The sequence below is a fragment of the Hyaena hyaena genome, unplaced genomic scaffold (genome assembly GCF_003009895.1).
Source record: "Hyaena hyaena isolate Hyena2069 unplaced genomic scaffold, ASM300989v1 scaffold_389, whole genome shotgun sequence".
NCBI classification, from domain to species: domain Eukaryota; kingdom Metazoa; phylum Chordata; class Mammalia; order Carnivora; family Hyaenidae; genus Hyaena; species Hyaena hyaena.
In genome coordinates, this window is record NW_024081023.1 from 624,717 (window position 1) to 652,122 (window position 27,406).

Below are 27,406 nucleotides of genomic sequence, written 5' to 3' on the forward strand. Positions count from 1 at the left end.
CCCCCCCCCCCCCCCCCCCCACAGAAGGAAAGTGTTCTTTTTTCATTTTTGGGCCTCCCCCCTCCCTCCCGTGGTTCCAGGGGGCAAGGTGCAGAGATCAGAAGCAGGAGTTTGCCGTTGATTTATTACCCTGTTTGTTACCATCTGTCTGCCTCGCGCTTCAATCTGTTGATGGAAAGCCCGATGTGCTTGTGTCCTGGGGCCCGAGAAATTTCCGTCTTCCTGAGTTGTCTGACTGCAGAAGGCTGTACAATCGCTTCCACCCAGGGCCCCAGAGCGGCCAGCGGACAGGAAAATGACCGAGGGGAGCAGGTTGGCGTGCTTTCTCGATCCATCCTTTGAGGCTCCTGCCTCCGCCTGTCCGGATCAGGCAGGGATGCCTTTCCTAGCACTGTCCACTCTCTATCGCTCCTACCCTCCTGGGGTGGCTCTTGATGGAAGAATTCCAAGGGAATAGGTGAAGATTGCCATCAAGTGGCTGCTCTTGGTAGTGGATGGGAGGGTGCTGGCTGGCTCCCCAGACAGTCTCCTCCAGTTTCTTAGCCCCTTTGTGAAAAAGCATCCAGCTTGAGTGCTTGGAGTCTGAGGAATTGGCTGGTTGGGGACAGGAGCGGGCGCAGAGAGCTGGGGGCATCTGTATGTTGCCTCCTCAAGGAAGCCCTCTTTGTAAAACCAAACCGCACCCGTGGTCTGAGCTCAGGGCCCTGGAGGCCGCGAGGATCTAGAGGCTTCTCGGGGGAAAGCGCTGGGCATTCAGCCTTCTGCCAGATCTGGGCCCCTGGAGACCACTGCCCTCCCAACTCCACGCGGGGACAGTGGCGGGGAGGGTCATGGCTGTCATCTTTGTCACACACGATGTGGCCCTTCTGTTTGGCCCTTTTCCCTGTTTCTCAGCTCTGTAAATGGAGTACTAATTTCTTTCTCAGAAGTGATATTCTTAGGATTAATATGATTTATTTAAGGTCCTTAGTATCTGGCAGGAAGCGAGCATTCAAACGGTAATTGTGATCGAGGTTCTAGATACACATTACCTAACTGCTTCCCATAAAGGCTGTGGCTGTGGCATAAAACAGCACACCTCAGGGGCTGTGTTAAAATCTGTTCGCCCCGTTCCCAGGGTCTGGACGCCATCATCCTGTGATTAGACCTCACCCCAGGCGGCGGAGAGCAGAAACTCCGCCCGGGCTAGAAGGAAGTGAACCCTGGTTTGTCGCACAAGGTCATTCCTGGGCATGGGAGAAACCTGCCCCAGGAGCAGTAGCAGGAGTTTGGTGTATGTGGGGGTCACCCAAGCAGCTGGCGCACAGTGTGCAGAGGAAGGTGGGAGGCGAGAGGCCTCGAGAGAGGCAGAAGGAGAAAGTAGCCACGTGAGTCCTTCAGCCTGGCCGCGCAACTTCAGGGGAGGGTCAAGGAAAGAACATTCTAGGGGTTCTGTATTTGCAGCAGCCTTTTAGAAGTCCTAGAGGCTAGTTATGTAACCATTCACGTTGCCATCTGTCAAATCATTCAACCACAGTTCCTGGATTCTAGCCACTTAAAGCAGTGTCGGGTGTGTCAAAAAAGTTGAGATGTTGTAATGAGCAAAGGCGTCATTGTGGGTCTGTTTGTACAGGTAACCGGGTCCCACCAGGAACAATCTGCCCTTCATGGGTTTCTTATGTCAAATACGACACTTGAGACATCCTTTGTCCTGTTAGGTTGTTTCCATGAGGAGTGATAGGCTGATGTTTATAGCCTGTTTGTGTTGTTCTTCCTTCTTTTTTTAATGTTATTTTTGAGAGAGAGAGAGAGCATGGAGAATGCGTATGAGTGGGGGAGGGCCAGAGAGAGGGGAACAGAGTATCCAAAGTGGACTCTACACTCACAGCAGTGAGCCCTATGTGGGGCTGGAACTCATGAACCATGAGATCATGACCTGAGCCACCCAGATGCCCCTTTTTTGTTTTGTTTTGTTTTGTTTGTTTATTCATTTTGACAGAGCCCAGTGAGTGGGGGAGGGTCAGAGAAGGGGAGAGAGAAAATCCCAAGCAGGCTCCTTGCTATCTGCATGGAGCCCTGTTTGGGGCCCTGTCTCCCGAGCCAAGCCGTGCATGACCTGAGTGGAAATGAACAGCCAGCTGTTTATCTCACTGAGCCACCCTGGCGCTCCACGGTGTTCTTCCTAATTGCCAGATCCCACTCTAGGAAACATTTGGATGCTTTCTGCAGAATTTGGGGGAGCATGGAGAGCTAGAAGCCTAGCACCCTCCGTGGCCACCATGTTTTCTCTCCCGTGGTGTGTGAAGCTTTGCCTCATCCCTTTACACCCCCCAGCCCCTGCATACATGAATGAACGCAGGGTGGTGGTTTCTTTCTGGAGGTTCCCTGTGTAGGTAGTAACTGTGGCAGTGAGTGCAGAATCCTCTGTGGGTTTTTTACACCTTTCTTTGTACCTGTAACCTTGAGGGTAGCAAAATGTGAGTCTTAACTCTGAACGATTTCATGAGAGCACTTTGTTCATGAGTATTAAGTGGTGATCGCTGGCTTTTTACTTTCAAGCTACATCAGGATTGCCTAAAATCCTCGATGAAAATCACCTTTTGGGGTAATTGCTTTGCCAAGAGATTTTCTACAGTTCTTTACTGAATAAGCTCACAGGTTTTTATAAATGGGTCTGACTTTCTCCCCTCTCCCCTGGCTGATTACACTGGGTCCACCTGCTGCTGGTCTGAAGGGGGTTCGTCTCCTTGCTCCGTTTGTGCCCCTCTTTGTTCACCCTGCTGCCTGGAAAGAAGTCCCTGTCTGACTTGCCCTGTTTATCGGGTCTGACCTCTAGCAGAGGACAGCAGAGACCCCAGGGGCTGTTTCCATCTGCAGACTTGATGATCGGGTCTTGAGACTAAATTCATGAAACACCTGTAGATAAATACTGCTCTGAAGAACTTGCCACAATGATGTGGATGCTTGGGGTCTGCTTCATCATATACGGTAGCCCCTTGGAAGTCTGTGAGTCCTTGATACTTAGCTGGTCTGATTAGTTTTAGTTCATTAAGGTATGGGGTGCCTGGGTGGCTCAGTCGGTTGAGTGTCTGACTTTGGTGCAGGTCATAATCTTGTGGTTGACGATTCGAGCCCCACTTCGGGCTCTGTGATGACCGCTCAGAGCCTGGAGCCTGCTGTGGCTTCTATGTCTCCCTCTCTCTGCCCCTCCCCCACTCATGCTCTCTGTCTCAAAAAAAAAAAAAAAAAAAAAAGCCCTACGTGACTATAGGCTACTGCGTTAACATGTATGACTGTAGAGACCGGATGAACACTGTGGTCGCTTCTCTTTTGTCTTCAAGCTCTTTTGTGTTGTTGTTGTTGTTTTTGGGAGCAGGTTTTTCTAGATAGCCATGGTAGTTCAATTTAGAAACCTTGTTTTAGCTGTCTACATGGTATGTTGCGTATATAGGCAGTGCCAACCGAGTGAAAACGTGTTCTTCTTTTATTCACCTGCCTTTTAGTGTCTTGAGCCATTTGAGAATACTTTTGCCTGTGGTATTAATTAATCACAGTATCCCTATTATCCCTGACTTCAGTATATCAATGTATTCTTGGCTTTAAAGTTGTCATTATCTGCTTTTATTGTCATTGTTATTTGTTAGCTCTCTGGGAGTCCATGTTTCATAGAACTACTGTCATCACTGAGTACTTCTTTTTGGCTGGTACTACTTCCATCTGGGCAACACATCCATTTTCCTTGTGATTTCATTTAAATAATCATTAACCTCTTTCTTCACTGACATGTTATTAAACTAATTCATTGTGACTTTTTATTTATTTTGAGAAAAAGGGTACACGAGCCAGGGTGGGGCAGAGAGAGAGAAGGAGAGAGAGAGGGAGAGAAAGAATCTGAAGCAGGCTCCAGGCTCTGAGCTGTCTGCACAGAGCCTGACGCGGGGCTCGAACTCCTGAGCCGTGAGATCATGGGCCGAAGTTAGACACTTAACTGACTGAACCCCCAAAGTGCCCCTTAAAGTACTTATTTGTAGAAAGCATGGAAATTTCAGAAAACTATAAAGATTGCCACTGGAGAGGATACTGTTTCTTAGAACTAGTTTATTTCCTCTAATCTATTTTCTCTATACTTTTATTTCTTTTAAACTCCATTTAATATTTCATGCAGTGGAATCTCTATAATTTAGAACCTTGGGAGTCTTTCCTTCTGTTACTAAGTTTTGGAAAAAAATTTTTTTTAATTTATTTTTTAATCGTGTAATATCTTGGAAAAAAAAATAGGTTCTGTATTCAGTATTCGTTGCCTGAATGGCACATGAAACCGTTAAGGAAAATACCACAAAGAATACACACAGAATCATTAAATGACTGATGTAGTTTCACTTTGTGGAAAAGGTGTGGGAGGCTTATAGTTTGACTTCTGTGTGAACACAGTAGTAACAAAATGAGTTCGTGTAAGTTAGCAGGGTATAAAAGGTCAATTTTGGGGGAAGACCCTAACGGTTTCAAAGACAGGGAAGAAATCATTGTCTCTAAAACAAAGAACTTTAACATTGAAACTAATAAGGGATTAAATGTCGGGGAAATCTATTGTGAAGATTAGTGAGTGTTACATAATGTTCATAAGATCTTAGTTGTCACCTGAAAACTTGATCTTTAGATTAGATCTTTTCCCCTAAGAATTCCTAATTTTGATCAGTAACTGCTGAAAAATCAAGTATTCTAAATTACAAGATGTGTTCCCAGCCAAACATTTCTAAATAGATAATTCTTGGAGACCTTTTCTTCTGGAAGTTGTAAAAGGTGGGGGACCTCTAAGGCAAGAGTGTGTCAGGTGCTGAAGGCCCTGAAATGGTCTGCAGGAGCAACCTGTTGAGCAGTACTTACTAAGTCTCGGCAGTTTTCTCTAGGCCAGCTTTTAGGGTTCTTAAGATGAGCAAGACTAAATCCTCTGGTTCAGAGAACAGGACACTTGATGTTTGCTTGTCAATCACTGAAGGCTGAGGCTGGGGAGCTTTCTAGGGAGACAGAAGAGAAATATTCTAAAAAGAGGGATCTGCATGTATGAAGTCAGAGGCTTGAGAGAGCAAGTTAAGACACTGTGTTAGTTGCCATGCACGGAGGATCCAGCTACCACCGCGCCTTCATGCCCCACCGCGGGAGGGTGCCATCAGGTTGCAAAACCAAAGCACTGTTAGTCTAGTGCATGGCTTAGGAAGCTGATGGAAAAGAATTCTCTCTCTCTCTTTTTTAAGATTTTATTTTTAATTAGTCTCTATAGTCCATTAGGGACTCGAACTCCCAACCCTAGATCAAGAGGTGCACACTCCACCGACTGAGCCAGCCAGGTGCCCTTAATTTATTTTTTTTAACTGGATGCAGATAGACTTGAGCCAGTAAAAGGGACAGCAGGATTGTTAAACTATGTTGAAATCCTTGCATGTTAATCTTTCTCTCATTAATATCTTCGATTACTTTTTAGAAGCGAGGTTGCTGAATTACAGACTTTAAGCAAATCCGCATCTGTGACCACGTTGCTCTCCAGAAATATTTTTCCAGTTTGTTCTCACCCTACCAGCATATGGGAGTAGGAGTTTTGTCAGAATCAGACTGCAGAAGGAGACGAACAACTCTTCAGTTGTGACCTGAGTTACCTGAGAAGGACCTTTCAGTCCTTCTCAAACATAGATTTCTATTACTCATTTCTTTCTAAGTAAGCCCGATGACCATGTTGTAATTGTGGTTGAATTTTACTGGATACTTCTGCAGGTCATGTTTTCAAAATCTCCACATTCCTATCTAACTTGTCATCATTTCTGTGTTTACCTTTTTACAAATCCATTACCTGAGTCATTTAAAAAATATTTAGAAAGCTAAAGCTTATTTTATCTTGTGTCTCTTTACAACCAAATAGTTAAAAGTATGATTCATTAGCACCAAAGTTTATTAAGGCATATAGGTAGCTCTTATTTATTAAAAAAAAATTTTTTTTTGAGAGAGAGAGAGAGAGAGAATCCGAAGAGAGAGAGAGAGAGAGAGAGAATCTGAAGACAGGCTCCAGGGCTCTGAGCTAGCTGTCAGCACGGAGTCCGACGCAGGGCTCGAACGCACAAACCGCAGGATCATGACCCGAGCGGAAGCCAGGCACTCAACCGACTTAGCCACCCAGGCACCCCTATAGGCAGCTCTTAACACAGTTTACAATGTACCGCTAATCCTTTTATGTATATAATTAATCCCTTAATTTAACCAATCATGGTTGTCCTCCTGCCCATTTAACAGAGGAAACTGAAGGCATTCCCTGATCCTTCCCTTCCGTTCATACACTTCATGAAGAGTAGGATTAGAACCAGGCAGCCTTGTCCAAATTGTGTGTGTGCTGTAAACCATGAAGTTTCTTTAGTGCTAGATGTTTACCGAATCAGTTGTGTCTTTTGTATTTAAAAAATTTTAATGCTTATTACTTGTTTTTTTTTTTTTTTTGAGAGAAAAGAGTGAGAGTGGAGGAGGGGCAGATAAAGAAGACAGTAGAGGATCTGAAGCATCAGTTTGTGCTAACAGCGGAGAGCCCTACGTGGGGCTCGAACGTACAAATTATGCAATCACGCTGTGAGCCAAAGGGACACTTAACCAACTGAGCCACCCAGTTGCCCATTTAGGTTTTTTTTCCCCTTTAAATAAGAAAAACCTGATGGAATGTTGCCTTTTCTAGGAGCTTCTTAATTTGAACTTCCTTTTTTAATTGTACTGCCATTTCATTGGTGTTAGTGACTAAATCCATAGCAACCAAGTTTCAGTAGTTAATATACAGTCACCCAGCCTCGATCTGCCTACTGTGTCTTATAATTGTTGGTATTATTTTATAATTGTACAGTGTGGCCCTGAAGTCACGGTGGCTATAGGGCCAGCCACATGAATTACACAGTTGAACACTGTTGGTTCTTCAGGAATTACCAAGCCCTCTTGGAAAGAGTCCAAGCCAGACTCCGTATGTACCTAATTCCTTTTGGTATATTGCCAGTGTATTAACTTTTACTTAAATAGAGTTCTAACAAGTAATGTTTATTATTATTATGTTGGCTGCTGTAAAGGGCCCACACTTAAGTAATATTTTTGAAAGACAGATATTAGCCCTGTGGATCACTTTTCTGCATTGGCTGATTATCACAGTGTAGGTGATATGATCAATATTATGTAGTTCAGCCCAAATAACAGATGTGTCTTTATCGATACATGGCTAATGCAGTGTGATCCTTAAAACCCTCTATTTCCTTTGTGAAATTCTCAGACTCTGCAATCCTGTGAACCCGCCTCACCCTGTTCTTTCTTTGTGATGAGTGTTTTCTTTTTTTGGATGGTGGATTGGTAAGGTGTCGCCTTTTGTATGCAGTAACTTTTGTAGGAGGCAGGAAATGGGAGAGTTTTTGGAAGCAGATCATGGATGATAAGTACTTGCTGACTTGCTCTAACTTGGTAAGGCCTGTCTTTATGAGTTTGTTCGGTCCCAGCTCTCAATGTGAGCTGACTTCCTTGATTGGATACATGAATAAAACGAGTCTGCATGTTACGAAGCAGCTTCTTTAATTAATCAGCACAGCAGTATTAGATATCCAGATCTGATGAAGATGTGCAAGTGAATTGCGCTCTCACATTTAATCCAAATCCTAGATTGGGGTTTGCTCCAGTCACTTATTTTCAAAATGCTACGTGCCGTTAGTGGGGCTGCTGGAGTTGACCCAAGTGAGGTAATGAAATGGTGGTACATGCAGGTTGGTCTTCAGTTCTGAAGCTCCCAGGAGCAATGTATGTCCTTGGATGACCTGGTGCTTAGGTGACACTTAGGTGGCTGGTGGCCATGTAGCTGGCTGGCCGCATAGCATTTCTTAGGATGAGGGATCCTTCCTGAAATTCTCATCTCTTTGGAAGTAGCTTTGTTGGAGTACTTAGTTGGAGTACTTTGTTCTCTCTAGTCCTAAGTAATAGGACTTCATATTTAAGCATTTGGAGATCACCGCGCTACACAAGCAAAAATTGACCCCTGCTTTGGAAACTGAGTTTGTCATGAACTTGTAAATTCGTATTTGCGTGTCCAAGGGTTTCCAACAGTTGTACTTCTTGGTCTGTATTCCATAGAAAGTCCAGTGCAGCGTGGTTCCTGATAGCAACAAACGGGCAATACTTCCATGTCCCTGGAGGAGATCCTCAACCTGGGGAGTGTGATGCACAACAGTGAAAATAGGCAGAGGATAAGCAAAATCATGGATAGGTGATCTTATTAATGACCTCGTGTTGAGTTGGAGGGGGAAAAGCCAATCCTCTAGGACTTAACCCAGAGTGATCCCCGTTTCGTGAAGTTCGTAATCAAGCACAGTGAAATGATATAGCACAAATATATGTATGTTAGAAGCAAGACTGAAAGTAATGAGGCGTTGGGTAGGTATGCTTATAAGTATGCATATAGGTAATGCTTTAGTAATTGGGTTTGGCTGTGCATTTGCAGGTATTTTTGACATTCAAGCAGGGAGGCTGAAGTTGAGGACATTTGGGGAGTCTTCATTTAAAACTTGGGACTTGTTCAGATCTTCGAATGTTAAAACTTTGCTGGTGATGCTGTCAGTTATACGAACAAAGAAAGCATCTTGGTAATCCTTGCCTGTCTCACACTGCTTCTCTTCCCACGGTTGTTCAGGATTTCAGGACTGAACGTGGTATTTTTGTTCAGAAACTGAACCCTGTTCTGTTTTTATTCTGAGTCCCCCAGAGGCTGCTGTGAGTCCATGTATCTGGTACTGTTGATGCATTTCCTCTTTGGTTAACCGGCATTTTATCGAAACCGTCCAGAAGCTACTGGACTGCACACACAAGAGCTTTTCAGCTCTTTTCCTGACCAGCAGCAGAGCGCAGGTCAGAAAAGTGGATACACGGGGTTAACTAAGCATGCATTTTAGGGAATATGGCATTGCAGGATCGGATCCTGATGATGGTCTTGGGAGTAAAAGCAGCCTGGGCTAACACTGTTATTAGATCTCAACCTTCTTAAATTTTGAGTACTTAGTTACTTTCTAGACATTGGGAAGTGGAAGAAGCAAGGAAGTCTGAGAGTAGAGATTAAAAAAAAAAAAAAAGACCCGGATGGCTATGCACACTCCCATGTTGGGGGCGTCAGAGCTGGAATGTGAAGGATGACCAGTACATACGTGACCCCCACGCTGTGTTTCTGGCCTGTTATTTTAGGTGGTGTGGTTCCTCTTTCTTCTTACCTTTTCTCAGAAGTACCAGACCCCACTTCCAGTTCTGTGTTGGGTGCTTTTGATTACCGAGGGCTCTAAAAGCCGAGTCTCAGTAGAAGAGGAAAAAAGCCAAATAGCCATCCCTTAAATATCCTTTAATTGACTGTATATGACTTATGCGGCAGTGATACATGCCAAACAGTTGTTCAGCATTCTAGGGACATTCTGCCCCAGAGAGAACTGGGTGAGGGTCTGCTCTGTGGGCTCCTACTGAGCAGGCTAGGATTGGGGAGGGATTTTCCACCCCTGTGACTTCTACAGGGAATTCTGTCATGAGGTTTTTCCAGTGGGTTTGATTATCCCCAGATACCCCAGGATTCCCGGATAACCTTCTGTTGAGACCTTACGAGGAAGTAGGTGTGATCTTGGTTAAGAACCATACCTGCAGAAGCCTCCGTTTGCTCATCTGCAAAGTGGGGGCTTATTGTAGATTGTGTCTAAGGCCCAACTCTGAGTTCCGAATTTAAAGTGGTAGATAGACAGTAGAAATTTGGAAAGACCATCATCTCCCTCCTGATATTTTTGTTTGTGTGTTTAAAAGCGAGGGAGGCAGATAACTGCTTTGGTGATTTAGGAAATGGGAGATCACCATCCAGAAAAGAATAATCCGCAGATCTGGGAACTGTCTGCTAGATGCCAGGAGCGAAGCTGGCGCCTGCTTTCAGGGTTTCTGCGAGGTGTAAGTATGTAAAGTGTGTAAAGGCCAGAAGGGGCTCCTTTGATGGTCAAACGACAACTAACTAAAAGTAATAGTAAGGGGCATTGTCTTCCTGGCTCCGTTGGATGAATCGGACATAAAACTAAATGGCACGTGGGTTCTTAGATGTCACGCCACCATCTTCTCTTGCCCCTCCATTGGAAAGGCATAAAGAGTAGAGTGTGGGGTAGTGTTCAGAGCATGTGTTTTGGACATTATAAACGGCAGCCGGAGTTCATAAGCTTCAAAAGAATTGACTTTTAAAATCAAATAGCTGTATGACAAATGAAGGGAGAGGCAGGCTCCAGCTATCGGGGCCAGGGAGCTGGCTAGCCCTGTTGGATTCTTGCCTCTCAAACCCCCCCCCCCCCACCCCCAGCAGCTGCCAGGCCACAGAGCCTGTTTTGTGACAGATCCTCAAGAAACAATGAGGAGAAACAGCTTCTGTGTTATTAGATTAGATGAATTTCCGTGCGTGGGGGAGGGCAGCCCGCAGGCTGGGGGCGGGGAGGGCAGTGGTGGCCCCAGCGGTCATCACAGAAGTAATAAAGCACCCTGGTAGCCGGAATTGGAGGGAGGGGAGGGCGGGCTGGAGGAGGAGCAAGCCGAGCGAGATTTCTGCAGTCTGTCTGGATCGCTGCCCAGGTTTCCCAGCCAAAAAAACAAATAAAAATAAATAAAAGGCAAGTGCTGAATGACACAGATTAGGATATTAAAAAGGGATGCCATTGAAAATGTGCCACGGACCCCCGCTGTCCACGGGGAGGGGGTGCAGTGTGCGCATGGCGGGGGCGGTCTGACAGACTGGGCACAGAAGTGTGGACAGTTAAACTGCCCGCCCCCATCAAAGGTGTCCTGCCCCCCCCATTCCCCTCCCCCTCCCCCTTCGCAGAAATTCTCAAATAAGGAATTGTCTGCATTGCAGATTGGGGAAATTGCCGGATGGAGAAGAGCTAGTAGAAAAGCTAGTCGCTCTTCCCTCACCCCCCCTCAATTTATCAGGACGGGGAGAAAGCGGCCCAGGCCCCTCCTCCTCTGTGTTGGGTTCCCTCCCCTGCACATAAATAACCTCCCCTCCCCGACGCCTCCCCTCCCCCCTGGCCCAGGGCTGCAGGCCGGCCTATTGCAGCGAGGAATCTGCACTGCCGGAATCCGCACTGCCGCCTGCTTATTACGTACAGGGGTGGATTGTTGACAAGTGCTCTGGAGCCGCGCTTGCCGCGCTCGCCCTCCCTCCCCCCTCCTCCCTCCCTCCCTCCCACCCTCTGTCCTTCTTCCTCTCTGTCTCTCTGCAATGATCCGGCTCTGAGGAGGATGGCTGCTCCACGGGTCTGTCAGGTGCAGTTTTTGGTGGCTTATCTTGAGGAACCTGGGATAGAAGGTCTGTTCCTATAAATACAATAAAAACCAAATAGCTCTAGGTTTGTTTCCGGCTGCTACGGCTTTTGTTGGAGAAATAGGCCTTTTGTGGTTTTTCCCTGCCGGGGTCCTGATTTAAATCCATTATGGATGGCAAGGTGCTAGATGTGTATGTATAGGAGTATGTAAAAAGTGTTGCAATTGCTTAATATTAATATTCTTTCAGCTGTGATCTCCTCCCTGGGGGCAATGGTGGCTCCTGCAAAGGCACTGTGGAAATTTACAAGAGGGAATTAATGTCGTCCTTAAAGCATTCAGCTCCGTTGACCATTTTGGACAAATCTGCAGTTTTAGCCAGGCTTGTATGAATTTAGACGTTTCTCTGGGGACCAAACGCCATCCAGCTATGGCTGGTCCCTTTATTTTATTGCCAGTTTATGTGATCATTTCCCAGCATTTAAAAATAGATGTTTGATTAAAGTTAATTAGTTTTTCCTTACCATGGCTTTGGTTTCCTTCATCGACAGCATGCATGGTTTCGTTTCCCTTAATACTTTCTTTCTCTATCTCCTGTCTTCCTTCCTTGAAAGATGGAGGAAACTGAGGCATGTAAACAGATGCTGAGTGATTCTAGGTCAGCGCTTAAAGCCTTAAACCCCGAGTGCTCTCAATATTTCTCCCATAGTTTGTGCATTAATCTGTGCTTGCATTACTAGACATAAACACAGATGAATTTTTGGGGCCATCAATTTTCGGTGCCTTAGGTCTTTGCAGATTCTGTGGCTGCGTTCCTCGAGTTCTGCTTTCTGTGCTGCTTCCATTAGGTTTCAGTAGGAGAAAGAGCGTTGCTCTGGGAGGGAGTAGGCCTCTCTGAACTTGCTTGCTGTCAGCAGTTTTAAAATTTCTATTTTTAAAAAACTTTGGGTAGCCCACTTAATCCTTTTTTTATTATATTCATCTGAAAAGTGGGTGTGCAGGTGGCTTTGTGAGAGTGAGGTCACGGGGAAACTTCTGCGTCTCCCCCCCCCCCGTCTTGCCGGAGAACTTCTGTGGGGTCCATTTTTGTTGCACGAGGGAGTAGAAGCCCGGTTTTAGGGTTAAGGGTGTGGCTCTCCTCTGCAGATTGTGTTGCCAGGACACAGTATTTGGAATTGTGCCTGGTTATCAGCACAGACTAGTACGCGAACTAGTAACTCTCAGGGATTTGTTGATGCGCCTTGAAGCCAGCTTTGCCTAACTTTGTAGAGACCTGCTAATATTTGAGAGCCCATTAGGGCTGGTAACTCACCTGCGGGGTAAATGTAGTTGATGATCTTTAGCTTTAAAGCTAAATACACACACGTGTGGTAATTACGTAAAGGCGGAATATCCCTAGTTGTCCAGGAACATGCCGTATATGTATGTGGCTGTCTCCCTTTTGAGAAGGGCAAATCACATGATTCGGGTAAAATCTGATTTTTGCGGCATGTCCACTTCTCTGAACGTAAAGCTCCGAATGTATTGGTCTCATTAACCTATGAAAAAGAATTTCTCTGCAAATGCCCTGGGTTTACCTCTACTGTGTATTGACTCCTAAGTTCCTCGCTCTGCAGCGATGCCATTGTTCTATAGCTCTGTCTCCACACTGGCCTCAATCCTGCATCCTCTCTAAGCACTCTTTCTCTGAACGTTGAAGGCGGATTTTGACCTCCGGGGTGTTGGGTCCTGGGCCATTTGTCCAGGGGAACCCTTTTACTCAAGCCGATACGAGCTGGAGTTGAGTGTCCTCAGATTCGAGGGAGGCGTGCTTTGGCTGGACAGTCACACGAGGTTGCCCGGTGGGCATGTTTTGGCTCGTTTGCCCGCATAAAAGTCAACAAGGTATCGGGGCGGGGGCTTGGACCCAGAGGACTTAGGGCCGGGGATGGAGGAGTAATTGATGATTGCATGCAAAAGTGTGGAGCGCTTCCTTCTCATTGTGGATGTTTCCACTTGGGCAGTTATTATGATTCGAGATACTCTACCTGTTGTGACGTTCTATAAAGATCATGGTGAGGAGAAAGGACGAGTAGACAGGGGGAATGTAAGGAGGAAGAGCGAAGAGCCCCTTCCCCCTAAAGGAGCGAAGTGGTGGTTACAAAATGCACAGTAGACCTTGCTGGCCGTTGTGATGCTTGGAGTTCCAGTAGCTGCCAGGGCTGGTCTGGAGGGTCCTTCCCACCAGGTGATTTTTGTATCCACGTCCGGCTGTGGCTCTTTGGTGGCTGTTGGAGTCCCTCCATGAGGATGGTTTTCTTTCTTCTTGTGACTGCTGGTCAGGACATGGGAAGGAGCCCCGTCTTTTGTCTGCTGGTGGTACTCACTCACTCGGGGTTTCGAGCGCCGGAATAGGGCCCGTTGCGGTGCCTAGCAGCCGCGTGCTCGCCCTTCCTGTGTGCACAGGTGCCCTGCCTGCTGGCTGCTCCTTTGTGCCTCAAGGTGACGGGGTGCCCTCCGGGCTCAAGGGTTGTGTCTCTCGTCCCCGCTCGGCTGTGTCCAGTTTAGCTATCTGCTAGATTCTGAAATTAGGAAAAAAGGCTGGAAGCAGACCTCTTCCTTGCCTGCCCGGTGGCCCAATGTCTCCATGTTAATTATTACTCCATCAGTTTTTTGTTTGTTTGCAAACACCTTTTTTCAAAAACTCCAGCATGTGAGGGAGGCTCTGTGGGGACAGAGCAGTGGCGGTAAAGGGCCCCTGTGGGCTTAGTTGGCTATTTACTTGTTGGGTGTTAAGCTAACAAAAACCTGTGTTGTCTCTTTACCTTGGGGCTCTTTGGAGGGGTCATCAGGACTCCGTCTTGGATTGCATTTTCTTGGTTGGGACGGGAAATCTGCATAGCTGACACAGGGGAGCCCTGTCTGCCCAGGGGCCAGTCTCCTGAGAGAAGGGATAATTATTTTCCATAAGCCGAGGTATTAAACCACTTTCATTTGTGCTTCGTTGACCATGAGTGTGGCAGTGACATCATGCCTCCCGACCGTCATTTGCTGTCATCTGCCTCAGCGTTTTGATGTGGGGGGTGGGGGGGATGTCCGTGGGCCAGCCTGGGCTTGGCTTGGCCGCCCTCTCTGCACTGCCCACCCCCTTTTCGGGAACCCTAGCAGCCATCCAGAAGCTTAGCTGCTGAGCCAGGTGTATTCAGTTGGGCTTAAAGTCCGTATTCCTGTGGAACCTGCGAAGCTGGCCCAAGTCAGGTTTTCCCTGGCACCCCAAAGCAAAAAGCAAACAATCCAGTTTTTTTTTCTTCTTTGAAAATTTGGGCGAAAAATAGATGCTAGTTTTCACTAGTAATGGCACTAGACTGTGCATGCTGAGTACCTCAGGGAGGGCCCTACCTCGGCCAAGGGGGCTGTTTTTCTAATTTTCGTCGCAACTCAAAGTGCGCCAGCCACCCCCATCCCCCACCCCCCAACGCGCGCGCGCGCACACACACACACACACACACTCACACACACGCGCAGCAGCTGAAAATGAAAGCTCTCTTTGGATGCTTGACTGTTTAATATGTAATGTGATACCTTGTCTCGCAGTGACAGGGTGACAGACGGGCACTGGGCTGTATAATACAGAATTACCTTTTGTGCAACTCCTCTACAACAAAGCCCAGTACACGGCCTCTCCCTGATATGCTAATACGTCTGGTGTGCTCCAGATGTTTTGGAAGCTAGGGAGCAGCTTCAAAGGTCTCCTTCTTCCCCCCACCCCCTCGCTTTAACCCGTCTTCAGGCACTGTTTTTTGTGAAACAGAGGCATTTGATTTTCCTTTGGTTTTGTATTCTGTCGTGTACGTGTGGCGAACGGGATGGCTGGTGAAACTTCTTTGTGTCTAAAACATAGAATTATAAGGCTGCACATTTTATGGTGCGCCGCCCCCCCCCCCCCGTGTTCGCAAAGGATTCCCTTCTCTATCTGCACTGGTGTTCTGAAATCTGTAGCTCTCCTCAGTTGTTTCAGCTGGAGTTCTTGACCTAATGGGATCTTTGGCCTTGATTGTGTTTGGATCCCCCTGCCCCCCTCCTTTGGGTTCAGGGAGATCCTAATTCTGCATCTCCAGCCATCCAAGGACAGGCATTCTTCTTAACCCTCTGCTGATGCTGTTCCAGGCATAGAAAAGAAGCCAGTTTTTGATGTCTTGCCTTGAAAGCCTTTTGATTTCTTGCTAATTGGGGAGGTAGGCCGGAAAGCTCCAGAATATGATGGCTCGGTTCTGTTGCACCCAAAACTTTGGGGTCCTCAGCCTGTGAGACACTGGCCCAAGTGGTCTCAGGCCTGTGACCTGCCCCTCCTGTTTGCTGCTGGTGGCTAGCCAGGGTCGTGGGCGGCCCCCAAGCTGCCTTCCCTCGCAGTGGTTTGGAATTTTCAGCTCCTATTTATTGCTTTTGTGAAAGACAATAGACGTGGTTTAATTTAAGTTCAACCTACTGAATATTAATCGAGGAGAACACATGTTAATATGGGGAGAAGGGAATCTTGGGGCCATTCTGTTTTCTTCTCTTTAACCACCTCTCCCAGGGGAGGTCTGGGTTGGTCGGGGGTGGGGTTGGGGAAAATAAAGCCAGTTTGTGTGTTTTGAACGGGGGGGGGGGGGTTGCTGTTGTCGTGGTTTCTCATCAGCTAAAAATAATAATTCAGAAAAATTGACAGCCAGGCTTTGTTAGGGAGAAGAAAAGGCAGGCGCGTTAGCTTGTCTGATGTTCTGATAAAGGCTCTCCTGCCCTGAGAAATCGTATTGCATCTTGCTGACCTGGCCCTTGTGGATTGGGTGGGCCGTACAGTTTGGATTAAAACCCTCAAAATGAAATGGGGTGGCCACCACACCAGAGGTGTGACAGTAGGTGGGGGCGGGGTGGGGGAAACCTAGAAGGAACCCAGGTCTGCCCAATCATGTAGACCGCTGCCTAACTAAAAATAAATTTTCGCTGTAGAGGATGGGAGTACTGAAATTGAAAGTTGGTTTCCATAGAACACCCAGTGCTCATCCCAGCTGGGTGTCCTATGGAAACTGACTTGACAGTAAACTATGAAAGGAAAGGGAAAAAAAAAAAAACCTAGATGACTGGGGCGGGGGGGGGTTGTAAGTTGGTTGTGTGCAGAACAAATTGGTGTTGGCGGCGCTGGGAAAGGCTTGGAAAAGCCGAACTGCTCCCATTTGCCGTTGACAGGCAGTCAGTTCCCTCCGTGTGGGCCCCAGTTTCCCAATCAGGGAAAGCGAGTCAGACCTCTAACTTTGAAATGGGTATAAAATTTCATAATCCGGTTCCTCCGACTTTGCACTCGGACGGTCGACTTTTGGTGCCTTTATACACTGAGGCCTCTTAGATATGAACACTTTCCTTGTAAACTTTTTTTTTTAAGTTGAGAAAGAGGGAGCGAAAGACTCCGAAGCGGGCCCCGCATTACCAGAGTGGACCAGACCGCTCCCCTGAACCACGAGGTCATGACCTCAGCTGAAACCAAGAGTCGGACGCTTAACCGACTGAGCCGCCCCCGTGCCCCCAAATGCTTTTCCTCTCCCACCAGAGTGCTACTTTTTTCCCCTTGGTGTTACTTGGCTTTGGCCCACTCTTTGAGCTTTGCGGTAAGTTGTGTAAAGAACCTTCTTTCCCTTCACAAAGTCCCTGATGAAAGGTGGAAGAATGACTCAAACAGAACCATAGGGTTGGATGCCTCACTTTAATTCGTGTCGTGATAGATTGTTGCAGCCATCTTTGGTTTCCTCCCCTCTGGTTCACACCTGCACAGAGCGTTGCAGTGACTCAGGGCCTGGGGTCTTCTGGCGTGAACCTTGCTTCCCCCTGCAGTAGTGGTTCCCCAACTGTGGGCTGCAGACCGGCCAAGGCAGTATCCGCCTCTTTTTTAGAATAGTCTGGGGGTGAGGCCTAGGAGACTGTTGGGGGACAGGTAGATTCTGATTCATGGTCAAGTCTGAGAATCAGCTGTATAATCTGCAGAGATGATTATTGTCAGGGGCAGGAATATAGCTGTCCTTGAACTTTCCTCTGCTAAGTCATTCGCTCCCTCGCTAGCTGCTTACTCATGCAGCAGATACAGAAGATCTTGTTCTGTACGAACTGTGTGGTCTGTCCATGCTTCACCTAACAGCGTGTGGTCCTCCCTTGTTTCCCCCTTGATCCAAATACAGCTTCAGACCAACCCTCTCTTCCTCCTCCTGCTTGATCAGCGCTGCTGCCACCACTACCTGGTTTCAGCTCTTGTTTGTAGGTGTATCGCCCGGTCCCGGTTGGTGTTGCCTGGTTTAGTATTTGCGAGCTTGTTTCCTGGTCCCACTGATTCACCTTCACCATCCCCCCCATCCCTTCGTTCCTTGCCCAACAAGTGCGGAGTGTTGTCTTCGCACCTCCTAACTGCTCCGCGTGTTTGTCGGTCAGCCTTCTCACCGGGATTTAGATTTTGTGCGGTGATGCCTGTATCCCCGGGACCCGGGCACATGGTAGGTGTTAAGAAAATGAACAGATGATGAAAACTTAAAATATTACAGAAAAAGCCACTCCCTCTCTTGCTTTATTCTCCACGGACTTCCGGGCTGTTGAAAAAGGTGAACTCCACCAAGAGTGAGCTTGTATTTAAGATGTCTCTCTGTTATTAATTTTACACGTGGTTCTGTAATTCAGAGTTTTTATTTTGAATTTCCCAACCTTTTCAGTTGTGGTCATTCACCTGTCTCCTCTTTAAGAATAGGACATGTGTCCCTGAATCAGTTGCTTAATTTCTAGGTTTTGTCTGTATCCGTCCTATTATTTTCCGTAGTCTGGCTCCCTGCCCTGGGACCTTACTAAAGTGCTCCTTATGTAGCATAGTTCTATGTACTTAATGCCTACGTATGAGTATTTTTAGAACTTCATTACGTAATCTAAAGGCAGGTAGGATTAATTTTCGTATATTTGACTCCACCCCTTGAATATATCCCAAAATATTTCAAAAACTAATACATAAAATTGTTGAATGTTCGGCTTTCAGTTGATTAAAATGAAAAATAATTTCCTTCTCTGAGGCACTTGGGTGGCTCAGTCGGTTAAGCATCTGACTCTTGATTTCGGCTCTGGTCATGATCTCGCGTGCTTGGGATTCTCTCTCTCCTTCTCCCTCTTCCCCTCTCTTGCTTGCACTGTGTTTCTCTCTCTCTCTCTCTCTCTCAACAAATAAATAAATAAATAAATAAACTAAAAAAAAAAAAAAGGTTTCTGTCTCCACACCAGCATATTTCAGATGCTCAATACCTACATGGTGACCAGTGGCCACAGGAGTGGATAGCACGGACCACACTTCTGCCCTTAGACTCCTGGATATCCATATAATTAATGTCTCCTTTCTACGTAACAGCGCAAACTCCCCACGGTTTTTTCTTGTCGGGGAAGTTGTGGATGTCCTCATTTCCGTGTTGCAGCCCGGCCTCCCAAAGCTGCCATGGGATTTATTTATTGCATCGTATTCGATTGCCAGCCGTAGAGTATTCCTCGTTCAGATAGTGAGGGAGGTGCACGCACAGCAGTAGACCACGTCCTTTCAGATGACGTTCCCAAATCTGTGGACCCCTGTATTCTGTATCGTGCCCGGCGCCACGAATAGGAACCACGCTTAAGTGTTTGACCCAAAAAGGGATTTTAATACAGGGAACTAAGTGCTTACAAAAAAATTGGTGGAAGGGACAGAAGAACAAAAATCAAGGGGCCACACCATACTTTTGACCTTGGTTAGCAGCCAAACACTGATCCCCAGCTGCTGATGCCCATGAGGCTGGTGCCTAGATGGTGAAATTGGGGGCCAGTCACTGCGGACACTTGTGTTGGGGCAGACTTCCCATTGCTAGGACTTTGTGTCCAGAACCCTAGAGGCAGGGTCTGGGTGCCAGAACACCGGCCAGGCTTTTCTTTATTCACCTGTCACCCTTTGGTGTGGCTTTAGTGCCTCTTAAAATACTTCAGTATCCCTTGGCCCGACCCCTTCCCCGGACCTTTCTCCAGTTTGATTATTAAAAGCACATCATAGGGGCCCCTGGGTGGCTCAGTTAAGCATCCAGCTTCGGCTCAGGTCACAATCTCACGGTTCGTGAGTTTGAGCCCCATGTCGGGCTCTGTGCTGACAGCTCGGAGCCTGGAGCCTGTTTCAGATTCTGTGTCTCCCTCTCTCTCTTCTCCTCCCCTGCCTGTGCTCTGTCTCTCTCAAACAAACATAAGAAAAAAAAAATTGGAAAAAAACCAGCGCACTCCCTCTTCGTCTTCTGCCTGGTGTCCTGTATGCAGTTCTAGAGAATCCATATCCTTTGAGACCATCAAAGGCAAATGGGACTGTCTCCTGTCCTGGATTGCTAGGAAGACGAAGTTGTGTAGTAGGATTTCTAGTTAATGACCTAAGCCGTGCCTCCAAAATACTGATGCTTTTGCTCGCGGTGTTCCTGAAGACCATTCCAAAAGGATTTCAGTGTTTCCGAAAGTATGTCTTCAGCCCTTTGAAAGGAAACTAGTTTGAATCAGTGACACACGAGGTGCCTTTCTTTCCGCCACCCACCCCAGCCCCAAAAGATGTTTATTTCGAAAAGAACCCTGCAGTCTGTTGCATTACAGGATTCTGCTTGGGTTTTGTAATGTTGAAACTATTTCCTGGGCCTAAAGTACGATGAGATGTCCCACCAGAAGGGGCCTGTACCCTTTCTTTTAAAAAAAATTTTTTTTAAAAATCTGTTTATTTTTGAGAGAGAGAGAGAGAGAGAGAAACAGAGTTTGATCTGGGGAGGGACAGAGAGAGAGGGAGACACAGAATCCAAATCCTGCTCTAGTCTCTGACCTGTCAGCAGAGAGCCCGACGCGGGGCTTGAACTCAGGAACCACGAGATCATGACCTGAGTCGAAGTCGGACGCTTAACCGACTGAGCCACCCCGGCGCCCCGGGACCTGTACCTTTTAATCCTCTTCTTCCCAAATTCTGGTCTGTCCTCATCAGCCATTGTGTGAGGGGTAACTGTGGTAAAGCGCTGCTTCCTGATGTCATGTGTTTTAAGTGTTTGTCCCCTTTTCTCACCTGTAGGGCTCCTTGGTCATGGCCAGTCTAAGGGATTAGGACCAGCGTCAGAACAGTCAGAGAATGAGAAGGACGATGCATCCCAGGTGTCCTCAACTAGCAACGATGTTAGTTCTTCAGATTTTGAAGAAGGGCCGTCGAGGAAAAGGTTAGTACCCAAGGCTGAAAATGCTGGCGCCTTAAACCAGAGACCTCAAGCCAGGCGCCAGGCTTTCCCACAGGGGAGCAAATCGGGCCCCCTCCCCCTGCCTCCTGGTTTTCCCAGCGGAGTCAGGGTTCTGGATGCTTCTCACCCCGTGTTTTGGTTTCTAAGTTCATCTGCCATCCACCAACTGTCATTAAACTGAGACCCCTCAGAAAATGGTCTGGGCCCGACAGAACCTCTTCTTGGCCTGAGACTCGGCAACCCTGTGGCCTGTAATTCTTCACTGATCTTTTCATCGATCAACTCCTCAGTTCCTGGAGTCCGTTCAGTGGGATGTTGGCCGTGTCTGAGGAGAGCCGTTCCTAACCGCGTGGAGAGCGGAATGTAGCATTCCCGAGAACTTTCTCCCTCCTCAGGAAGGCAGGCCGGTTAGGCCTTCAGCTGTCAGTGGTTGTGGAATCGTTCATAAAACTTTAAATTTACTAGGTATTTTTTCCCTTAAAGGACTTTCCTAAATAAGCTGGAGAGTTTGGTGGGGAAGTTGGCTATGAGAGCTTGACAACTGTGGTTTCCTGGTCAAACAGCGGCAGTGAGAGTATAAAATAATGCTTTTAGTCCGGTGTTTCAAAAACCCCATGCTGGTCACCTGCCTTATCTCATCTCTAATGCGTTGTGTCCCCACCCCTGGTACCCCCTTTAGAATTCAGATTTCATCTTTTCTTCTTCTTCATCATCTTCTTCTTCTTTTTTGTTTTTCCTCCATTCTCATACTCGATTTTCCTGGATGATTCGGTTAAGGGCTTTTTCTTAGAACCTGGTTGTTTGAGAGGTTGAGGAAAGGAAAAAAAAAATCCCCTTGGTCTGGTTGCTTCTGCTGACTCTTTCTACAGAATTCTAAATTACCTTTTAGAAACGGTCTACGTGCATGTATCTAAGGAAAAAGTGGATAGAGTGGAAATTCAGAGGAAGGGCATAGAGTGGCCATGTGTTAGGTATTTAGAATCCTTAACAGAACTGGACTCTGGTCTGAAAGTTGACAGCATCGCTCCATCTTCGTGTGTTTCCCTCAGTCGTGCAGTGTCTTTGTTTAGACAACCCGGGTTAACAAGTTCCTCTTAATTCTCAGCACTGAGTCTTAGAAGAGGGCCCGGATTGTGATTAGTAGACCCAGCAAGCCTGTGCAAGTATCTCTGCCAGTGCGCTGGGCCTTACCAGTTACTCTCTTTAAAGACCCTTAGGGGAGTGTCTCAGTGACCAGCCTCTTCCGTTTCAGGGACTCGACCACAAGCACTCTTCTCTGCCCCAGTTTAAGAAACTCAGCCTCACGAGAGAGCAGGAGTTGGAGAACGTGTGTTATAAATCCCATCAGTAAATACATTGGAACGTGTAATGATATTAGCCATGCTTGCAAACATGGGCGGGCGGGTGTCCGTCCAGTTATCTTTCGTCTCTGTTTGGGGAACAGAATTCTGTGAGTGAGCTTGGAAATGTCAGCACCCGGTCCCTTGGCCGCACACTGTCAATCTCTCTCAAGTCTGGAAAGATCTCCAGCATGGGGGTGTGGTGCCTAAGATCAGTAGGCTTCATTCTCTTGGTCGAAGGGGAGGGGCGGACCCTGGCCCTTTGTCCTTGACCCCTAGCGCCTTTTCCCGTTGCTGGTGCGGCTGGCCGCCTCTTTGCAGGGTGCTGCGCGGCAGCTGTGTGCAAATCAGTCCTTTTAACTTTTGTTCTCCAGGACAGTGGAAAAGAGAAATTTTGTTTGGGATGAAATCTAAGGAAAACGTGACCGTCGCTAATCTGCTTTAATTAGTGTGCCAAGTACCTTGTTTTACTGGATTAAGGATTCATAGCTGCATTTTATTTGGTTATAATCACCCTCTACTTAGTGAAATCCGTCAGGGACATAATGTAGGTTATGGGTTGACAGGTTGGGCTTGATTTCGGGCCGGTTGGGGGTGGCCTGGAATTTACAGGCGGGGGAGTTTGTAAGTTGACAAACAGGTAGGGTAGTTGGGGCTAAAGTTTCTCACAGTGTTGTAAGGTATGTCACAAATAGAAAATAATTTAATGCTCTCTGGCTTTGAAAGAGCTCATTTGTTTTGATCCGTCATTGGTATTTAGTATGAATATTCAGTATAAATAACTTGGTATGAACCCTGCCTTCTAAGACAGATGGTTAGAGCTGAGGTCTGAATTCCTGGGGCTTTGTCAATACTCCACCAGCCGTCAGTGCTCAGCCTTCCTTTATCTTGCACATATTAGTCCTTTTTTAATAAGCGGATGGGGTGTGCTGTCCCTGCTGATGGCGAGTTGAGCCCAGAGCAGCTGCCTAAAGTGGTTGTTTCCAAATTCACTTGGAGCTTTTGGTGGATTGTTGACTAGATGCTGCTTTTTACCTTGTGTCTAAAATTCCCTGAGTCTCGTGTGTATACGGTTGAGAGGAACATACCTTGTGATTGACCCCTTGGGCTCTCTTTTGGCATTTAGACTGTGTGGGACAAAACACTGAATCCTAAACTTCTAGAGCTATGATTTATGTCTTTGCTCTGAACACAGCCTTCTCTATTCTTTAAGAATTGCGAGCCATTCTTGTGCCGTTAATCGCTCTTCCTAAACATGTGGTTTTTAGGATCCACCAGTTGATGCGCCTGTTGTTTTGGGTGTGGAGGGAGAGGTAATTTGTGTTTAGGTTTTGTAAGAAAAATTAAGACCCAAAGTATAGACTAAGCAAGCCTTAGTTAGACCTTGCCTTGTGTTTCCAACCTGGAAATCAGAGCAGTTCCATTTTTTGATGATGCCTGTCATGAACCCCCTGCTCCCCGAGCTACATTTTGCCCCGTGTACTCGGTGCCTTTGGTTTTACTTGACATTGGGGATCTTTTTGGCATACATAAAGCAAAAGAATCCAGACTTCCATAGGATTTATTTTTCTTTATTGAGGCGACACTGAAAGGTATCTTTTTACCCAGCAATTAAAAGGTAGTCATCTGAAATCTTTGTCTGCTCTTGGTAAAACAAAGGCCACCCTCTCTGGAAACTCTTATCCTCTTCCATGGACAAGACGCCCCAGCCGCTGAAGATCTGGAGGACTCGGAGCTGGTGGGAGTCCCTGGATGTTGATTTTCCTTGCCTTTTGATCACTGGGGTAGATGACATTAAAAGTTATACATTAAAGTAGTGTTAATGTTCAGAATGGAAACGTTATAGGGACGTTGAGTCTTTAATCAGCACCTTCTGATTCTGCTGGTGGCCATGCCTGCCTAGCCCCTTACCCTCGCCATCCTGTTACACGGACAATGCCCATCCTGAGAGTTCTTGCAGAAAACACGAGTTTTAAAAGAGCCACATATTTTCAGAAGCCAGAATGGACAGATTCTATCCGTCAGGTGTGGATAGACTGAGATACTCAGGAGTGATGATTCTGTGAATATGGATTATTACTTGCTTGGCTCGTGGAGAGGAGGGTGGTGTACAGAGGAGAAGTTGGTGTGATAGGGCACTTTTAAATGCAAGCAAACGGAAGACAAAAAATGCATGATTCAAAAGAGGTCGCTTGACCTCACTCCAGATATATAGCAAAATTAATGGTGTGTACTTATTGTATTTTATGTTTGGGTGGGGGAAATAGGCAGGAAAAATGTAATGACACAGGTAGCTTTTAGGGGCCTTTCAAGGGGACTTTGTGTGTGTCACTGGGTTAACAATAAGCACTGGAGCTAGACTGTGTGGCTTCTTATTCGGGCTCAGTCAGTATCTACTTGACCTGTGCCTTTGAACAGGTTCTGTAGAATTGCTGAGCCTGTTTTCTTATTTGTTAAAGTGTCTTTAATGGCAGTACCCATCTCATGGTGGTTTTGTGCACCGAACAAGGTGAGTTTATTTATGAACAGCCCCCAGGTGTGTGCCGAGTACCATGGATTAGATGCCATGTTATTAGCGACCGTTGGTGTACGTGACACATGAATTGTGCGTGAGCATGCGCATATATTGGGAACTTCTCCAACATGTTTTAGAGGGATTTTGATTTATACAAACTGTGATCATCACTGTGGCGACACTGTCACCACCATCTGTGGGCAGATGGAAAAGTGTAGGCGCGCCTCTCTTTTGAAGTTACTGAGTCACAGGAAGGACCCTGTGGCACGTAACGTGGATTTCCTCCACTGAGGTTGGCGTAACCAGGCCATTGGCTTCTGTGAAGCAGTCATGAATGGGATGAGGTTCAAGGTTGCGAAGATGGGCTGTTGGCAAGCAGGTTCCGTTCCCACCGTGTGTTTCATCTTGCAGGCAGTGAGGCTTCTGTTTTGCTGGTACCTATTGCTCAAATCTGACTCACTTTGAAAGGAAACACCAAGAGAGTCTAGTAAACTGGGGGGGGGGGGGGGGGGGGGGGGGGGGGGGGGGGGGGGGGGGGGGGGGGGGGGGGGGGGGGGGGGGGGGGGGGGGGGGGGGGGAAGAGGGGAGAGTGTTTTCTTGTTAAAGAGCTGCTGTATCTTAGGCCACTGATAGTATAAGACTGGAGTTCAAAGATGGTCCCAGTCCAGTGGATTGGGTTGTGAATAGGAGAATCATCTTAAGGTTGAGGATGTCATGACTTTGCCTTTGAGTTTCTGGTTAGAAATATGTGTTGAAGGTGGTGAGCCTTCTCCTGGGCTTTTGGAATAGGTATCCCTTTCATAGCTGAAGAGTCAGTTATGGGTGTTTTCCTTATTTCTGTTCTGATTTACTTTGGAGATCCAAGATACTTTTCTGCCTCTAGATTTGGAAGGAAGATAGGTCCAAATGCATAAGGTTTCTTCTTGGCACTGTAAGACATTGGAGTTATTCACTGTGGACATCCTGAAGAATTAGAAATTTTTTTAAATACATATTTTTTTAATGTTCCTGAGAGAGACACATTGTGACCAGGGGAGTGTCAGAGAGAGAGGGAGATACAGAATCTGAAGGAGGCTCCAGGCTCTGAGCTAGCTGTCAGCACAGAGCCTGACATGGGGCTCGAACTCACGAATCGTAAGATCATGACCTGAGCCGAAATCAGATCCTTAACTGATTAAGCCACCCAGGTGCCTGAAGAATTAGAATTTTAAAACTCTAGATGTTTGTTTCCTGTTAAAGAAAACGCATTAGTAGTTCAGCCTAATGTTAAAAAAAAATTTTTTTTTAATGTTTATTTTTGAGAGAGAGAGAGAGAGAGAGAGTGAGTGTGCGCGCATGAGAAGGGGGAGGGCCAGAGAGAGAGGGAGACACAGAGTCCGAGGCAGGCTCCAGGCTCTGAGCTGGCAGCGCGGGGCTCGAACTTACAAACCGCAAGATCATGACCTGAGCTGAAGTCGGACCTGCTCACGCCACCAAGCCACCCAGTTTCCCCAGCAGTCTAGTTTGTTAAAGATGACTTCCTATCATTGGCGAGATTGAAAGCAAAACAAGCAACAAATAGCCCAAGGTTCTGTTCCTCTTAATTTTTGGTTTAGATTTAGACGTCTCTACTGACCAGGGTGTTACAGATGGTTTTGTTGTTACAGCCTTGAAGACGGTTTTACCTAGCAGAGATGAGTGCTATTATAATTTTTAATTCCACAGCTATCTTGACTAAGATGTAGTCTCTACTTATAGGAAGTAAAGAAGGGGCAAAATTGCAGAACGGAATATTATGTGGAACCTTTAATAACCACAGAAAATAGTTGTGGAATTATACGTGTGTGTGTGTATGTAACATGTATAACACACACACACACACACACACACACACACGGAAATGGAGATGTGTCAAGCCTATCTGCTTTTCTTTCCTTCTTTCCAGTGTCATTTTCCTTTTGCCTGAAAGGACTTTAAATACTGGTCTGCTGGCGTTGGATGAATCTTCCAGCTTTTATATGTCTGAAGGTCTTTATGCCCTCCTTCTTTTAAAATGCATATATATTTGTAAGATTTGTAGGATTACTTCTGATTCTATGAAATTTACTTCATTTTATTCATTATTATTTTGTTAAAATTTATATATTTATTTTGATAGGGCAAGCCAGGAAGAGAGGGAGAATCTCAAGCAGGCTCCGCACCCCCCAGTGTAGAGCCTGAAGTGGGGCTCAAACTCACCGTGAGATCTATGACCTGAGCTGGAACCAAGAGTTGGATGCTCAACAGATTAAGCCAGCCAGGCACCTCAGAAATTTACTTTTATTTTTGAGAGAGAGAGAGAGGGAGAGCAAGAGAAGTGGAGCGTGAGCAGGGGAGGGGCAGAGAGAGAGAGAGAGAGGGAGGGAGGGAGGGAGGGAGGGAGGGAGACCCAGAATCCAAAGCAGGCTCCATGCTCTGAGCTGTCAGCACAGAGCCTGCCGTGGGGTTCGAACTCATGACCCATGAGATCATGACCTGAAATCAGATGCTTAACCGACTGAGCCACCCAGGTGCCCCCATTACTTTAGGTAGTTTCTATCTATCATCTCTGCAGAAGTGTGTTTTGTTTTTGTTTTTCTTTTTTTTCTTTTTTTTTGTCTTTTTAACCTTAGATTATTTTTATCTCTATGAGTTCGATTTTGGTCTTTCTGAATAATCTTCAGCATCTTCAGTGGCCCCCCCCCTAATGTGGTTCGTCTGTACGTTCTTGAACTCCTGGACCACAGTTCCAGTAGTGGTTTTATTAGTACACTTGTCTGCTGATTCTATCACCTGTGGTGTGCAGGGGTCCGTTTCAGATTGACTGATGCTTCTCCCTAGTAGAGGTCACATTTCCCTGCTCTTTTGTTTGCCTGATGTTTTCTTGTGGGACTTCGGCCTCGCACATTTTCCTGTGGGTCCTGGATAGGTTTGTATTTCTCGACTTGTTCTTGAGCATTGCCCTAAGATGGGATGCAGTTCACAGGAGGCCGTTTGGTCCTTTTGGATCT

The 27,406-nt window shown here is 46.6% G+C and overlaps 1 protein-coding gene across 3 annotated transcripts in view; it reads left to right on the forward strand.

Moving 5' to 3' along the window:
• Nucleotides 1-27,406, forward strand: part of JARID2 (jumonji and AT-rich interaction domain containing 2) — a 277,074-nt gene that overhangs the window by 142,987 nt on the left and 106,681 nt on the right. The window contains exons 1-2 of one of the 3 annotated variants that reach the window (XM_039251496.1): nucleotides 11,269-11,344; nucleotides 20,384-20,525. The exons of 1 other annotated variant lie outside the window; for it this stretch is intronic. In XM_039251496.1, coding sequence (XP_039107427.1) covers nucleotides 11,278-11,344; nucleotides 20,384-20,525 — 209 coding nt within the window. In that variant the 5' untranslated portion in view covers nucleotides 11,269-11,277. Of the gene's footprint in view, nucleotides 1-11,268; nucleotides 11,345-20,383; nucleotides 20,526-27,406 lie in introns of those variants that run through there. One more of the 3 variants, XM_039251495.1, reaches the window with a different exon arrangement.